General features: G+C 31.9%; 7 protein-coding genes across 12 annotated transcripts in view; 4 read left to right on the top strand and 3 right to left on the bottom strand.

Moving 5' to 3' along the window:
- LOC112905374 (trafficking protein particle complex subunit 2-like protein) overlaps nt 1-752 on the bottom strand; it is a 1,470-nt gene extending 718 nt beyond the window's left edge. The window contains exons 1-4 of the mRNA XM_025977629.1: nt 611-752; nt 227-396; nt 88-175; nt 3-25 (exon numbers count right to left, since the gene is read on the bottom strand). Coding sequence (XP_025833414.1) covers nt 3-25; nt 88-175; nt 227-396; nt 611-643 — 314 coding nt within the window. The 5' untranslated portion in view covers nt 644-752. The remainder of the gene's footprint in view (nt 1-2; nt 26-87; nt 176-226; nt 397-610) is intronic.
- Nucleotides 753-1,494: 742 nt separating this feature from the next.
- Nucleotides 1,495-3,341, top strand: LOC112905382 (carbonyl reductase [NADPH] 3-like). Its single transcript, XM_025977679.1, has 5 exons — nt 1,495-1,919; nt 1,989-2,249; nt 2,310-2,548; nt 2,603-2,877; nt 3,167-3,341. The coding sequence occupies exons 1-5, from the start codon at nt 1,890-1,892 to the stop codon at nt 3,196-3,198; spliced, it is 837 nt and encodes a 278-aa protein (XP_025833464.1). The 5' UTR covers nt 1,495-1,889; the 3' UTR covers nt 3,199-3,341.
- Nucleotides 3,342-3,433: 92 nt separating this feature from the next.
- Nucleotides 3,434-8,224, bottom strand: LOC108738770 (WD repeat-containing protein 20). Its single transcript, XM_025977628.1, has 3 exons — nt 7,403-8,224; nt 6,281-6,936; nt 3,434-4,423 (listed from the first exon to the last, which is right to left on the bottom strand). Exons 1-3 carry the CDS (start codon nt 8,064-8,066, stop codon nt 3,743-3,745), a joined length of 2,001 nt encoding a protein of 666 aa, XP_025833413.1. The 5' UTR covers nt 8,067-8,224; the 3' UTR covers nt 3,434-3,742.
- LOC108738812 (carbonyl reductase [NADPH] 1-like) lies at nt 4,705-5,876 on the top strand. The gene is made up of 4 exons (XM_018472401.2): nt 4,705-4,743; nt 4,813-5,073; nt 5,134-5,372; nt 5,427-5,876. Exons 1-4 carry the CDS (start codon nt 4,714-4,716, stop codon nt 5,731-5,733), a joined length of 837 nt encoding a protein of 278 aa, XP_018327903.1. The 5' UTR covers nt 4,705-4,713; the 3' UTR covers nt 5,734-5,876.
- A 264-nt stretch (nt 8,225-8,488) lies between the features above and the next one.
- Nucleotides 8,489-11,986, top strand: LOC108738733 (golgin subfamily A member 4-like). Of its 2 annotated transcripts, none has more exons than XM_018472295.2 (11): nt 8,489-8,657; nt 8,730-9,404; nt 9,461-9,634; nt 9,738-9,827; nt 9,884-10,081; nt 10,417-10,506; nt 10,571-10,780; nt 11,007-11,096; nt 11,159-11,353; nt 11,497-11,586; nt 11,650-11,986. In XM_018472295.2, exons 1-11 carry the CDS (start codon nt 8,597-8,599, stop codon nt 11,886-11,888), a joined length of 2,112 nt encoding a protein of 703 aa, XP_018327797.1. In that variant the 5' UTR covers nt 8,489-8,596; the 3' UTR covers nt 11,889-11,986. The 2 variants fall into 2 exon arrangements, with proteins under 2 accessions (XP_018327797.1, XP_018327804.1); XM_018472302.2 differs by having other exon boundaries at nt 8,490-8,657; nt 10,571-10,765.
- On the bottom strand, nt 11,934-14,235 carry LOC108738748 (protein-cysteine N-palmitoyltransferase Rasp). 3 transcript variants are annotated; one of them, XM_018472323.2, is made up of 6 exons: nt 13,933-14,235; nt 13,705-13,873; nt 13,104-13,652; nt 12,776-12,993; nt 12,390-12,721; nt 11,934-12,126 (listed from the first exon to the last, which is right to left on the bottom strand). In XM_018472323.2, the coding sequence occupies exons 1-6, from the start codon at nt 13,977-13,979 to the stop codon at nt 11,984-11,986; spliced, it is 1,458 nt and encodes a 485-aa protein (XP_018327825.1). In that variant the 5' UTR covers nt 13,980-14,235; the 3' UTR covers nt 11,934-11,983. The 3 variants fall into 3 exon arrangements, with proteins under 3 accessions (XP_018327825.1, XP_018327817.1, XP_018327841.1); XM_018472315.2 differs by having other exon boundaries at nt 13,705-13,880; nt 13,933-14,234; XM_018472339.1 differs by lacking the exons at nt 13,705-13,873; nt 13,933-14,235 and having other exon boundaries at nt 13,104-13,255; nt 13,349-13,441.
- Nucleotides 14,236-14,515: 280 nt separating this feature from the next.
- Nucleotides 14,516-15,090, top strand: part of LOC108738656 (sodium/potassium-transporting ATPase subunit alpha) — a 27,122-nt gene continuing 26,547 nt past the window's right edge. For 2 of the 3 annotated variants that reach the window (XM_025977676.1, XM_018472182.2), the window contains exon 1: nt 14,517-14,755. In XM_025977676.1, coding sequence (XP_025833461.1) covers nt 14,726-14,755 — 30 coding nt within the window. In that variant the 5' untranslated portion in view covers nt 14,517-14,725. Of the gene's footprint in view, nt 14,756-15,090 lie in introns of all 3 variants that reach the window. The other variant, XM_018472236.2, reaches the window with a different exon arrangement.

Here is a 15,090-nt window from a genome sequence, read left to right as displayed (position 1 = left end):
ACAAGGAGTGTAGTTTTCTGAACATCTGAAATTGATATTTTTTTTTAAATTTTAAAAGTAGCTTGTTAATAATTTTTTTTTACATACTGATCTAATTTCATTATCCCTAAGTGCTGTATTAGTTGATTCTGCTACTATAATAAATTTTATTTTCGTGTTGGTGACGTAACCGTATCTAAAATGCGTAAAATTAAAAATACATTCTTAAATAAAACTTTTTGTTTACATTTTATGAGTTTCCAGAGAATATAAAATTCCTAAGTATAACTCTCTCATATCCGATCCTTTATTAGCAGCATTTAGTTTCTCTTCCACAACATCTAATGATGACAGAACTTTGTACTGAAAATTAAGTTCTTCGTCGGGATTTGTGCAAGCAAAATATTTCGGGGAGTTCTACAACATATACAATGTTTTTATTGAAGTGGTAGAACTATATTTATTATTTTGATGCAATAGTACAACGTACTACAATGTACTACTGTACCCGCGAAGCACAAAAACAGTTTCAAGTATGTAGTGTAACGATACTAATTAAATATTATTTTTTGTTAAATTTGATTTGGTGATTAATAAATTAATTAGAAAGAAAGAATACGAGCGTTCTTACATCTTTTCCAACTATTGCTGCACAGACCGCCATTTTTCTTAGGATTAGTATACCAGTGCGATAAAAATTCGGTGTTAGTAACGTGTAGTATACCGGGTTTGATCAAATATTAGTGGACAAGTTAGTGGAAGTTGTATTGCAATGGAAGTTACTAATAATGAAAGACATCGATCTCAAACTAGTCGTTACCCAGTTAACGTTCGTTTTGTTAACTTTAGCGCACGTAACGTGGAACTTGTTTGGATTAATTTTAATGGAGAGTATGTGAAATATGGACTACTTAGACGAATGAACTATATGGACATTACTACATATAAGACACATCCATGGATAGCATTTGATTATGAGACAAAAGAAAGACTTCTGATAGATGGTAATTTCACATATTATCCTTTATCATGGCAGGAACGGTTTCCTGATCGAAATTGTCCAGAACGCTCTCGTATACTTATTAAAATTACATTGCCTATGCACAGTTTGAAACTTCAAACTTTATTACAAGTTTCAAGATTTTTAAGAAATGCAGATGATTGTGATATTTTAGAATTGCCCTCGGAATTAATAGAGGACATTAAAAAGATTATTGAGCACAGAAATAGGATTACCTACGTGTAGTGAGTCACGAAATTAGTGTTACGAACACTGTATAATACTCTATAATAGAATGTTCTATAAATAGAAATGTAATAGACATGTATTATATGAAAAGGAAATACTATTGTTGGCATAACAATATAATAATTATTTAATAACAATTATAATTTTATAATTTAGCTCTTTAGTAATATATGATTATATGGAAATATATAGTTTATAAAGATATTGTATGTCTATATAATAAATAAAATAAAAGTACTAGTTTGATAGACGTTTATATTATTTTAACAATACGAGGTACTCGAACAGGTTCAATTACCTCCAATGGGAGCAAGCAGTCCTTTTCGATTTAGTGTTTTTGTTCTATATACATTGCTATTATATACCTAGTAAATGAGAGATATATTGAAAAAGTTATCCCATTCTTTTATAAAAAAAATTGGTAAACGTTATCTTTACTTATGTTATTGTTATAGGTACTTGTTTTCTTCCGAATGTTGTTAGAAACGTTGTTTGTGCGGTTTTCTTGACTGGTTATCAATTTCTATTTTATTTATTCTTGATAGGTCACTATCATGTCACTATAAAAGCGACTTACAATCTAACAATAAGCATTAATTTCCATCAAACGCTCAAAGTAGAACACAATTACATTATTTTGTTTTAAAAATTATTTAGCAAAATGTCAACACCATTGAAAAAAATTGCTGTGGTAAGTTAAAAAATAATTATTCCATGTTATTTATAAGTATGTATAAGTAAAAAAAATCAATAACTTTAGGTAACTGGTAGTAATAAAGGTATAGGTTACGCCATTGTAAAAGGTTTATGTGAGAAATATGATGGTTTGGTATATTTAACAGCTAGAGATGTTGGTAGAGGCGAGGCTGCAGTTAAAAAACTGAATGAACTCGGTTTTAAACCGTTGTTTCACCAGTTGGATATTACAAGTAAAGAAAGCATAAAAAAATTAAGGGATGACATTGTTCGAGAACATGGTGGTATTGACTTATTAATCAATAATGCAGCAATTGCTTACAAGGTGAGATGCAAAACAGTTTAAACTGCAAATGATTTGCTATGCAAATGTAACTGATTGCAGACAGATGCCACAGAACCTTTTGGAGAACAAGCAGAAAATACTATCAAAGTAAATTACTTTGCTACATTAGAGGTTTGCAATGTTTTATTCCCCATCTTACGTCAAAATGCCAGAGTTATTAACTTATCAAGCTCTGCTGGACGACTTTCACGAATTCCATCTTCTGATATTCGAGACAAATTCAAAGATTCAAAATTAACAGTACCTAAACTTAATGAGTTAATGCAGGAATTCGTTAGGTAAGTATTGTTACTTATAAATATTTTTCTTTTTATATAGTAACTTAACATTAGATTGGCTAAGGAAGGAGCTGACATTTCTAACACATGGGGCAATTCTACTTATGTAGTCTCTAAGGTGGGCCTTTCTGCTTTAACATTTATACAACAGCGAGAGTTTGATGCAGAAACACCTTCAAGAAATATTTTTGTTAATTGCTGCCACCCTGGGCGTGTTAATACAGACCTGACGAGACATGATGGTCCTCTGACTATTGAGGAAGGGGCCCGGTCATCATTATACCTCGCTCTTGAAAATCACGGCCTCAAGGGAAAATTTGTTTGGGAAGATTGTAGCGTCATTGAATGGACAACAGCCTAAATTACTAAACTATTAAACTACACATTAAATTGTATTTTGCATTTCTGTAATGTTAAATAAATGAATATATGAAAAAAGTCGAATTGCTTAATTCAATTTTCAAAAAGTTGTTGAAATTTCAAATTCAAAACTTCTACCAATTATGATAAAAAAGATCCCTAAATGATACAGTCTTAAAGCATATACTACTGGAGCAAGTTTGATTTGTAATGAAAGTATAAAACACTTGTTAGTTATTTTTATTTCNGTTTGGGAAGATTGTAGCCTCATTGAGTGGACAACGGCCTAAGTTACCACGTTCTTGGTTTTAACTGCTCATTATTTTGCATTTTTGTATCACTGAATACTAAATACCAACTAATGTATGTGAAAGCAATATTATATCGTTAATAAACATAGTTTGTTACTAAAAAAGTAAAAATATAAAACACACCAATTTTAATTTATGTATGTAAAAGGTACCTTAAATTTCGCGATAAAAAAATTATGTATATTTTTATATGTGGAAGTAAATTAGGTGGTAATAATTTTAATTTCAATTTTATTGGTGAAACTATTTCTTGAACAAACACTCGATAAGTATTAAATGCAAATTAATAAGACAAAGAAGATAAAAACGATAAGAAAACGATGCACTTGTTTTAACTGAAAGAGGGTATAAAATTTAAATATAATAATATAAATAAATAGTGACTGGAATAAGTTAGGCATGAATGCTTTTAAAATCATAGTGTCCATTGAAAGGACGAGCAATTACCAGAAGGAAATAGGAAATAAAACTTCTTACATAAGCATTACGTAGTAAACAGGATCAGTGGCACTTAATGTGGGTGTTACGACGGAGGTCTGGCCCAAGTATAAACATACCCATCTTGACAAGCAGTTACGATACAATCCGATCGAAATGCGAGCGCCGTAAGTCTTTCGTGAGCAATTTTTTTGCACACCAACGTCTCTAATATCGGACATTCGTCCAGTCTTGGACAACTGGGTGTTCCAACTAGTTGCAAAGGATCAGGTTTTCGTTTAGTCGTACGCGGTTTACTGGGCATCAAACACTCCTCAGGGATTTCCCAAAGACACAGTTGCGTGTCATGGCCCACAGAACCGAGACGATAGCACCCATCCATTTCTAAATGCACATCGAAGGCAACGGCCGACACCCATGAACGGTGGCCTTGTGCACGGGCCACTACACGTTTCTGTTCTATGCTATAAACAGTCACAAGATCGTCCTCGCCCCCTGCGGCTATAAGACGTCCATCACCTGACCACGCAACACATAAAAGACCACCAAAGTAAGAACGAGCTGTTCCTAATAATTCCATGTTATCATATTGGAAAACGCGCATTTGACCATCTTGGGACACCACAGCAAGTTGAGTTCCATCCGGTCCAAATGCGATCTCGTTAATTGCAGAACCACTACCCAAAAGCCATCGAAATAGTGGATTACGTGTAGATTTTGTTTTGCACGTGCTTATCGTGAACCCTACACACAAATTAACCACATGTTATTCTACTACGAACTGCTTATCAATAAAATAGACATTTAAGACTTGTTAATAGAATAAAATGTAAAGTCAAATACATAGTTTCAAAGATGACATAAAACGTTATCTTCCTGGCTTCAACTTTTATGTATCTTTCAATGAGAATCTGAAATACACATGTTTTATGATACAATTGATTTGCACTCTTTTTAAATGACTTTTGTTTTTTTCCCTTTTAAAAGAATTAATAAAACAATCATATGTAAGTTCTCCAAACATTTCATTTAGAAAAAAAAAAAAGATATAACAAAATGTCAACACCATTGAAAAAAATTGCTGTGGTAAGTTAAAAAATAATTATTCCATGTTATTTATAAGTATGTATAAGTAAAAAAAATCAATAACTTTAGGTAACTGGTAGTAATAAAGGTATAGGTTACGCCATTGTAAAAGGTTTATGTGAGAAATATGATGGTTTGGTATATTTAACAGCTAGAGATGTTGGTAGAGGCGAGGCTGCAGTTAAAAAACTGAATGAACTCGGTTTTAAACCGTTGTTTCACCAGTTGGATATTACAAGTAAAGAAAGCATAAAAAAATTAAGGGATGACATTGTTCGAGAACATGGTGGTATTGACTTATTAATCAATAATGCAGCAATTGCTTACAAGGTGAGATGCAAAACAGTTTAAACTGCAAATGATTTGCTATGCAAATGTAACTGATTGCAGACAGATGCCACAGAACCTTTTGGAGAACAAGCAGAAAATACTATCAAAGTAAATTACTTTGCTACATTAGAGGTTTGCAATGTTTTATTCCCCATCTTACGTCAAAATGCCAGAGTTATTAACTTATCAAGCTCTGCTGGACGACTTTCACGAATTCCATCTTCTGATATTCGAGACAAATTCAAAGATTCAAAATTAACAGTACCTAAACTTAATGAGTTAATGCAGGAATTCGTTAGGTAAGTATTGTTACTTATAAATATTTTTCTTTTTATATAGTAACTTAACATTAGATTGGCTAAGGAAGGAGCTGACATTTCTAACACATGGGGCAATTCTACTTATGTAGTCTCTAAGGTGGGCCTTTCTGCTTTAACATTTATACAACAGCGAGAGTTTGATGCAGAAACACCTTCAAGAAATATTTCTGTCAATTGCTGTCATCCTGGATATGTTGATACTGACATGACAAGCCACAAAGGTCCTCTAACTGTTGAGGAAGGGGCCCGTTCGTCATTATACCTTGCTCTTGAAAATCACGGTCTCAAGGGAAAATTTGTTTGGGAAGATTGTAGCCTCATTGAGTGGACAACGGCCTAAGTTACCACGTTCTTGGTTTTAACTGCTCATTATTTTGCATTTTTGTATCACTGAATACTAAATACCAACTAATGTATGTGAAAGCAATATTATATCGTTAATAAACATAGTTTGTTACTAAAAAAGTAAAAATATAAAACACACCAATTTTAATTTATGTATGTAAAAGGTACCTTAAATTTCGCGATAAAAAAATTATGTATATTTTTATATGTGGAAGTAAATTAGGTGGTAATAATTTTAATTTCAATTTTATTGGTGAAACTATTTCTTGAACAAACACTCGATAAGTATTAAATGCAAATTAATAAGACAAAGAAGATAAAAACGATAAGAAAACGATGCACTTGTTTTAACTGAAAGAGGGTATAAAATTTAAATATAATAATATAAATAAATAGTGACTGGAATAAGTTAGGCATGAATGCTTTTAAAATCATAGTGTCCATTGAAAGGACGAGCAATTACCAGAAGGAAATAGGAAATAAAACTTCTTACATAAGCATTACGTAGTAAACAGGATCAGTGGCACTTAATGTGGGTGTTACGACGGAGGTCTGGCCCAAGTATAAACATACCCATCTTGACAAGCAGTTACGATACAATCCGATCGAAATGCGAGCGCCGTAAGTCTTTCGTGAGCAATTTTTTTGCACACCAACGTCTCTAATATCGGACATTCGTCCAGTCTTGGACAACTGGGTGTTCCAACTAGTTGCAAAGGATCAGGTTTTCGTTTAGTCGTACGCGGTTTACTGGGCATCAAACACTCCTCAGGGATTTCCCAAAGACACAGTTGCGTGTCATGGCCCACAGAACCGAGACGATAGCACCCATCCATTTCTAAATGCACATCGAAGGCAACGGCCGACACCCATGAACGGTGGCCTTGTGCACGGGCCACTACACGTTTCTGTTCTATGCTATAAACAGTCACAAGATCGTCCTCGCCCCCTGCGGCTATAAGACGTCCATCACCTGACCACGCAACACATAAAAGACCACCAAAGTAAGAACGAGCTGTTCCTAATAATTCCATGTTATCATATTGGAAAACGCGCATTTGACCATCTTGGGACACCACAGCAAGTTGAGTTCCATCCGGTCCAAATGCGATCTCGTTAATTGCAGAACCACTACCCAAAAGCCATCGAAATAGTGGATTACGTGTAGATTTTGTTTTGCACGTGCTTATCGTGAACCCTACACACAAATTAACCACATGTTATTCTACTACGAACTGCTTATCAATAAAATAGACATTTAAGACTTGTTAATAGAATAAAATGTAAAGTCAAATACATAGTTTCAAAGATGACATAAAACGTTATCTTCCTGGCTTCAACTTTTATGTATCTTTCAATGAGAATCTGAAATACACATGTTTTATGATACAATTGATTTGCACTCTTTTTAAATGACTTTTGTTTTTTTCCCTTTTAAAAGAATTAATAAAACAATCATATGTAAGTTCTCCAAACATTTCATTTAGAAAAAAAAAAAAGATATAAAATGGGGAACCAAAGGGAAGTTGTATAATTATTCAATTTCTAATAGGTACTCATATTCCCTTTACTTAAATGCATATTAAGAAACTATATATCAAGTTGTATACTTGCAGTCTACACTTAATTATAATCATTTAATTCAATGTAAATATTTTGCATACCTTCACCTGATTTGAAAGGCATATAATGTGGTGTTGTTGAACCACAAGGCAATTCTTCATTATAAACATACAACTGTCCTGATGCATGAGCAGCAAGGAAAAGAGAACGACTGCCTGGAACCCATCTTAAACATGTCACTCTGGTTTTATCAATCAGTCTTTCTTCATTGAATAATTTATTCAGCTCCTTTTTAATAGGATCTATTAATTGTATTTGACCAGTACTAAATCCTATAAGTAAATTAACACTCTCGGTAGTCGCTGAGACTGAGTTAAAGTCATGACATGTAGGATTTGTACCTTTATACACTTTCTTATCCAAAGGCTTACTTAAATCTGCTGCCTTTTTAATGCCTTTATATACATACACGTAAATTTCTCGTCCGTGATTGAAACAAATACGCTCACCTTGATCAGGAAGTGTCACTAATGAAACTCGCACTTGGGGCTGAGACTGTCCCTGAGATTGATATCCAACACGGTTTGGCCGCGAATATTCACTTAATGTTAACAGACGGTACACACCTTCTCGGGTAACAAATTGAGTTTTCACATCTCCTGTGTCGGTTAAAGTACGTTCTAAAGGACGATCTCCAGCTTCTAAAAGAGATTGGTTGCACAAGGCTTCTGCTCTTCCCATTTTTGGTCCTAAAATTCTGGACATTTCCAACAAAACTGTCGGTTAGTTGAAATTTTATCATTATTGTTTCTACATAATCTAAGACAACCAAAACAGTAAGTAGTTTTTACAGAAACGACAATTTTCACAAAACACGAACTTTAATTAATAACATTAATAACAAATAGCAAACTAGGTTATTTGTACAGTACACAGATTGAAGAAAAATATCACGAAAAACATAGATAATAGATGAAAAATATACTATCCATATACTATCAGTGGTACAGTGCATGCCCATAGATGAGATAGTGCCATAAATAAGAATTATAGAGTAAGGATGGTACGTGCCAATAGATAACTAATGCATGAATTTTTGACCAGCGTTTAATTAATTTGTCGTCTATGGTCACAACGGTGTTTAAGTCATTACCCTTTGTGTATCTATTATCTATGGTCTTAATAGATCATAACATTAAGGTTAAGAAGGTTAGAATTAGAAGAAATCGTTTATTTACAAGGATTTTACTGTTTTGTATAAATACGAATGCTTGATATTTTTGTGGTATTGAAAGATGGACAAAACTCCAAAAGCAAAGCACAATAAATATCCAAACAACCCAGCTAAACCTGCAGGTAATTACTATTTTGTGATTAGTTTTTAATACTAATGAACCAAAACATACTCATTCTTAAAAACAAATGCAGATAGTGAATCACCGATGCAATTAAACTGTGCATCAAGAAGTGACCTCTCTTTTGACTATAGCCCAATTTTATCCCAATGTACAAGTGATAATTATGATGTGGATGTTATTTGGGATTGGAATTCGCCTCGGGCCAAAACTAACATGAGAAGAGGAAAACGACAACATGCCCCTGAACAAGAAAAACCTCCTTTAAAAAAAACTCCCTCTGGTAATAATTTACCCACATTTGATCAACTTAAAAAGAAATTAGATGCACTCAAAGAAGAAATAAATGCAGAGAAGAATGAAAAACCCATTAATTCTTCATACATTGATTTTGATCACTCAACAAGTAGGCAAATCAATTCTCATAACCACTTAATGGAAGATATCCCCGAATTAGAAGAGCTTTTTAATGATGATTCATTTGAAGAGCAGTTGATTTTATGTGGTCAAAAAGTTGAAAATTATTTGATTGTGCCATCAGAAAACACCAAAATAAAAACTAATGAGTGTGAAATAAAGAAGTTATGGAGTGGTTCAAATAATAATACCACAAAAAACACTAATATTGAAATTAATGATATTGCACAAAAAGAGACAAGGATCACAAATAGTATAAATGTGGAGGTTTCAAAAGCAAAAAAGTTTAACTTTAAGTCCAGTAATAAAGCTCAATCAGTATCCATAAAAGGTGTACTTTTTACAGAGAAAGATGTAGTGCTTATTTACTAATGAATTAAATTTCAGGTATTTTTGATATAGCTAAGTCCAAATCTGATAATTCAGAAAATAAAGTTGACAAACCTATAGATGATTCATTTAACTTAGCGTTAGCTGCTTTTGAAAATGATGAGATGGATCTTTTAAATGAAGTGAATATTCACCAGTCAAAAACAGCACAACATTGTTTTAATGACAAAGGTAAATAATTGGAAACTAGCATTGGAAATAAAACTTAAACTTAAATAATTTATAAATCCTTAAAGCCCAAATTTTTCTGTCTTATAAACTGGTCTTGTTTTAGAATCACTTTCAAAGGCAGCCTTAGAAGAGATAGAAAGAAAGCGGAAAGAAGCTTTAGCAAAATTAGAAGCCAAAAGAAAAGTACCACTATGTATTGCATTGTTCCCTTAAATATATCGTTAATTGTAATTTGATGTATAATTGTAGCAACCCCAGCTAATGAGACATTTCTAAAAAAATGTTCACCGGAAAAAATCGAACAGTCAAAAACAATACAAAATTGTTTCAATGAAAAGGGTAAATGTTTGGGAACTGATATTGAACATTTACAAAAGAGTTCTCAATTTAGGAAAGCAATTTCATTTGATGATTCCTTCTCAAAAGCAGAATCTAGCAGACAAAGTGGTACGTTTTGAAGTAAATTAAAATAATTACATAAATAATTTATAAACAGTAAACTCAGTAACACACTTGTTTATGTTTTTACTAACTTTTTATTATTATTAAAGCAACTCAATAATCATTTAGGCCATTACGAAGAATAAACCAATTAACAAACAGTATTGTTAATTCGTTTACTCTTAATAATGGCCCCCCTCGTCGAAGCAGTCGTTGACTTGTTTTACTAATAATAATAAGGCAATGAAAACATAAACAAGCGTTTTACCATCTGACCTTCGGAATTTATTCATAATTTATGAAAAAGCATAACATTTTCTGTCAATTATTTTTTGTTTTAGAATCACTTTCAAAAGAGGCCTTAGAAGAAATAGAAAGGAAACGGAAAGAAGCATTGGCAAAACTAGAAGCCAAAAAAAAGACATCACTTGGTATGTGTATTTTCCCTTGAATTAATTGTTAAAAACATAATTGTGATTTTATATGTACTTTTAGCTACCCCAGTTGATAAAAATTCTTTAATAAAATGCTCACCGAGAAAAATCGAACAACCAAAGGCAACACAAGATTGTTTTAAGGAGAGAAGTAAATGTTTGGAAACTGGCATAGAACATTTACAAAAAAGTCCTCAATTCAAAAAAACAACTTCATTTGATGATTCCTTCTTAAAAGCTGGATCTAGGAGACAAGGTGATATGTTTTACGGTACTGGATATAATTACCTAGTTTATAAACAGTAAATTCGATAGCGTGCTTATTTATGTGTTCATTAACTTCTGATTATTATTAAAACAACTCGACAATTATTTCGGCCGAATTAATAATATTGTATTGTTCAGCTTCACAATGATTTCACCATCCTAGGAATTTATTAATAATTTCTAAATTCTTGAATTATAAAATTTTCTGTTATAAATTATTTTTGTTTTAGAATCGCTTTCGAAAGAGACCTTAGAAGAAATAGAAAAGAATCGGAAAGAGGCTTTGGCAAAACTAGAAGCTAAGAAAAAGACATCACTTCGTATGTGTATTTTCCCTTAAACATATTTTTAAATAACGTGTGTGATTTGATGTGTATTTTAGACATCCCAATCGATAAAAATTCTCTAATAAAATGCTTGCCGCAACAAATCGAACAGTCAAAGACAAAACAAGACTGTTTTAATCAAAAAGGCAAATGCCTGGAAACTGGCATTAAACATTTACCAAAGAGTCCCCAATTCAGGAAAACAGCATCATTTGACGATTCTTTCTTACAAGCTGGATCTAGCACACAAGGTGGTAAAACAATTACTTGTAATAATGTTATAGTCTTCGTTTGTTTGTCTGTTTATCTATCACCCAGCTAGTTACGACCGAAAGCAGTAACAGCAATAGTTGGTATTAAAGGATAAATTTTAATTATAAATTGTTTGTTTCAGAATCACTCTCCAAAAAGACTTTAGATGAAATAGAAAGGAAACGGAAAGAAGCTTTGACGAAACTAGAAACCAAAAGAAAAACACCACTCTGTATGCGTATTTTTCCCCTAGACAAAGCTAAAAATCGTAAATGTGACTCAAGTATAATTTTAGCAACACCAGTGGACGAAACATCTCCAATAAAATGTTCACCAGAAGAAATCGAACAAAAAAGATTACAGGCTTTAGCAAAACGAGAAGCAAAGAGAAAGCAAGAAATAATCGAACGTAACAGATTAGAAGCCCTTAAAAGACTGGAAATTAATAAAAAGAAAAAAGCTTTAGAATTACAAAATGCTCACCGAACCGCACCAAAAACGTTACCATACAAAATCGCAGAAAATAACCGATAGCATGGCGTATATTGATTTACTTTAGCATAAGAATAGAATCAATCATTGTTTTTTTACTATTATATTATTTTTTCAATATTAAAATAATACTGTTATTATAGATGAGTTTTTCCGTAGTTTCTACCGCTTGGTTTCCTCAAAGTTTTCATAAAACTTTTCTCCCAAATATTAATTTCTGTTGAAACTTGACAGCAGCAGTATAACATGAAAAATAATACAGCTTCGTTCCATAAGGAATCTAAAATATTTCATATCTCATGAATGTAGTAATTTCACTAGTTAACTCATTAAATAGCAGCTTTCTATTAATTTTGAATGGTAAGTTTATTTTTATAAAGAAAACCGTGCCTATTCATTAAATTATAACACCGAAGAATAATTTTCATTAATTAATAAGTCTTTTTTTGAAACATATACGAGGTAAAAACTGCGAAAAATTCAAATGAATTCAGATGTTCCTTTTTAACTCAGTTAAGTAAATAATTGATATTTTTCACTCACCATTAAACAATCTATCTGCAAAAATGTTTCCTATATTCATTCCAGCAAAAAAATAGAAGTTAGACACACAAGACACGGCTAACAGAGGACTTGCAAGCAGACAAACAAATCTACGTTGCCACCGAGAATTCAAAATTTTGATTACATGTTCGTAATGCAGGCACAAACTTTTAAAACCAGATTCCATCGTGACTCCAATAAAATTTAAAATTGCCCACACTAAAATAAATTCTTGGACTCCATGCCAAATGTAAACAAATACAAAACATAAGAAACTGGACAACGTTTTTCCAATAAAACTTTTTTCTGTCAATGTGGGCACATAGATGTACCTAAAAAATGTACCTCACAATCAATTGCCATCCTTAGTTTGATTTATTACTCACTTTACTAAAAAACTGTGGAGGCCTCTATCAAAGTACTTCCACATATCAGAATATAAATGAATTCGACCAATACACTTGGGAAGAGGGGGCACAGGAACGTTTTCAAATTTAGCAATGCTGGTACTAAACCCATAAAATACCACATATTTCAGGTGAAAAAACTGACCCATCCAATACCCATATCCATATAATGCCCAACTATTAAATTTTTTAACTAACTGAAAATGTAATACATACTTTTGTTAAAATACAGTACCATAAAGAATTTTTGAATTCTTAAATTGTAAGTTGCAAGACATTACAATTCTCAGAAATAAAAAAAACTAACCTTTGGATTTAGTGAGAAGGCACTTGCATATAAAAAATATAGAGAGAGGTGTGTAAAAAGGCACCACCAGGCCACTCGTAATAGGTCTTTAGCAAGGATTAGCAGTCTTGTCCTCAAATTAACAGTACTTTTATTATGACTCTGGAGCATTTCTTCATAATGGACGAACGGTCCACAAAACAAATTTGGAAGATAAAAACAATAAGAAAAAATTCTTAACAAATTACTTTCGTTATTTTTCTTACATTTTATTGTTTCAATATAGAAACTTATGCATCTTAAATTCATCCAGCAAAGGGAGAGGATTAACAGAAAGTGCTGCCATTCATTAATCCTTAAATACTGATATCCAAAAGTTTGATCAAATGTCTTGAAAAAACAAATTGCTGCTAAATACCCTAAACAGGTAGTCCATATTAAAATAATGGTTCCAAATTTGCTAATTAGCTCAAACAATATTAACTGAGATGCAACTAGAAATGATCCTTGAAGAGTTGTCATATATGTGAGAAAACTTAATCCAATGATTGATTGCCAATATGGTAGCACCTGCAACAATTTTTCAAACCTGGCTCTGATAAGAATAATATTAAATGACTACCTTTTCACATTTTTCCCTCAAAAACTCTGATATTAAGATATGAGCTCCTATCCATGGTAATGATATATAAATCAATAAAGTCATCGTTTCCCATTCATAATCTGTAGCATCTCTTTTTATGGTTAGGTAATATGAACTTTTAAAATCACCATGATTATCAGGAATATAACTGAAAACTAATTCTAATGTAAGGAAACTAATCAAAATAAACTAAACAGCACCACAAACCATAATTGTTTCTTGAAAATTTGTAGATAGAATATAAAACTCCGCATATCCAGAGCACAATGTAAATGATTAATTCAAAATGAACCTTACTCATTCCCGATTTCGTAAATACCTGATATACAAATTAGTACAGCAATATTTTGATAGTGATTATAAATAATTAACTTTTTCTTGCATTTTTTAAAATTGTTATATTTCAGGCAATTTACTACACATCATAGATAACAGCTAGCTACACACTAAATAAAGGACCATAGATAAGATAAAAGTACTCTCAAAAACAAAGTAGAAAAGGTACATTCATTAATATGACATTCATGGGTGCTAGGGAGTAATGGCGCACCTTGAAAAATATTTATAAGCCGAAAAGCTGGCAGATATTTTTTTCCGGGGAAAATGTTACATAAAGCTTCTATTATTGTTTTTTTATATGATTAGAGTTATACATTTATATAGTATTATACTAGTATACCACACAATACGCTACCTGAATTTGAATGCAACAGGTGGCACAATTACATAGGGTGTACGTTGACCCGAACACACCTTTCCAATTTCGTATTTGGTTTGTTTTGGTTTTTAAGGAATAACTGCCAACCATAGTAAAACAGTTGTAAACAATAATATGTTTTAACTAATAAAATAATAATATGTGAAGTGTTAAATTATATTTAAATTATTTTCGTAAGCTGACACAGTTGTGGTTAAAAATTATTTGAAATTGGAAGAAAATACTGCCTGCCTTTATATTATTGTTAGCAAACACCTGAGCTGAGCACGACAGTTAGTGAAAATGGCTTCGAAGAACAAGTTGAACGAAGAGGTGAGTAATGCTTTTAATAAATTTTTGTATGAACGTTAGAAAATGCACGAAAATGTGATATTGGAATTACATAGCCGTACTATACCCTACTCATACTTTCTTATTTTATACTTATACCTTATCGTTATCATTTTTGTTATCGTTATACAAGCCACGCCTGTTATATTTATTTACCCACATGCTATTATGTTACTACCTGCAGTGATTTAAACCAATAGGTATCAGTAGTATGATGTTGTAAAATATGATTATATTAATTAAAACAAAAATATTGAAATTTCATTATCTATTTATAATTTTAAAAAATCGGGTAAAAAGTAAATAATTGATATTTT

The sequence above is a fragment of the Agrilus planipennis genome, unplaced genomic scaffold (assembly GCF_000699045.2).
Source record: "Agrilus planipennis isolate EAB-ADULT unplaced genomic scaffold, Apla_2.0 scaffold25, whole genome shotgun sequence".
Lineage (NCBI taxonomy): Eukaryota > Metazoa > Arthropoda > Insecta > Coleoptera > Buprestidae > Agrilus > Agrilus planipennis.
This window is presented reverse-complemented; position numbering and strand designations above follow the sequence as displayed.

Excerpts from the sequence above, each read along its gene's own strand:
- LOC108738733 (XM_018472295.2), top strand. The coding sequence starts at position 8,597 with ATGGACAAAACTCCAAAAGCAAAGCACAATAAATATCCAAACAACCCA. Across the intron at positions 8,658-8,729 it reads CAACCCAGCTAAACCTGCAG|ATAGTGAATCACCGATGCAA; the intron begins GTAATTACTATT and ends AAACAAATGCAG. Across the intron at positions 10,082-10,416 it reads AGAATCTAGCAGACAAAGTG|AATCACTTTCAAAAGAGGCC; the intron begins GTACGTTTTGAA and ends TTTTTGTTTTAG.
- LOC108738770 (XM_025977628.1), bottom strand. The coding sequence starts at position 8,066 with ATGTCCAGAATTTTAGGACCAAAAATGGGAAGAGCAGAAGCCTTGTGC. Across the intron at positions 6,937-7,402 it reads GCCTTTCAAATCAGGTGAAG|GGTTCACGATAAGCACGTGC; the intron begins GTATGCAAAATA and ends ATTTGTGTGTAG. Across the intron at positions 4,424-6,280 it reads CTTGGGCCAGACCTCCGTCG|CATGTGGTTAATTTGTGTGT; the intron begins TAACACCCACAT and ends GTAGTAGAATAA.
- LOC112905382 (XM_025977679.1), top strand. The coding sequence starts at position 1,890 with ATGTCAACACCATTGAAAAAAATTGCTGTG. Across the intron at positions 1,920-1,988 it reads CATTGAAAAAAATTGCTGTG|GTAACTGGTAGTAATAAAGG; the intron begins GTAAGTTAAAAA and ends CAATAACTTTAG. Across the intron at positions 2,250-2,309 it reads ATGCAGCAATTGCTTACAAG|ACAGATGCCACAGAACCTTT; the intron begins GTGAGATGCAAA and ends AACTGATTGCAG.
- LOC108738812 (XM_018472401.2), top strand. The coding sequence starts at position 4,714 with ATGTCAACACCATTGAAAAAAATTGCTGTG. Across the intron at positions 5,074-5,133 it reads ATGCAGCAATTGCTTACAAG|ACAGATGCCACAGAACCTTT; the intron begins GTGAGATGCAAA and ends AACTGATTGCAG. Across the intron at positions 5,373-5,426 it reads TTAATGCAGGAATTCGTTAG|ATTGGCTAAGGAAGGAGCTG; the intron begins GTAAGTATTGTT and ends ACTTAACATTAG.
- LOC108738748 (XM_018472315.2), bottom strand. The coding sequence starts at position 14,026 with ATGAGTAAGGTTCATTTTGAATTAATCATTTACATTGTGCTCTGGATA. Across the intron at positions 13,653-13,704 it reads TGAGGGAAAAATGTGAAAAG|GTGCTACCATATTGGCAATC; the intron begins GTAGTCATTTAA and ends AAATTGTTGCAG. Across the intron at positions 12,722-12,775 it reads CTCCACAGTTTTTTAGTAAA|GTACATCTATGTGCCCACAT; the intron begins GTGAGTAATAAA and ends TACATTTTTTAG.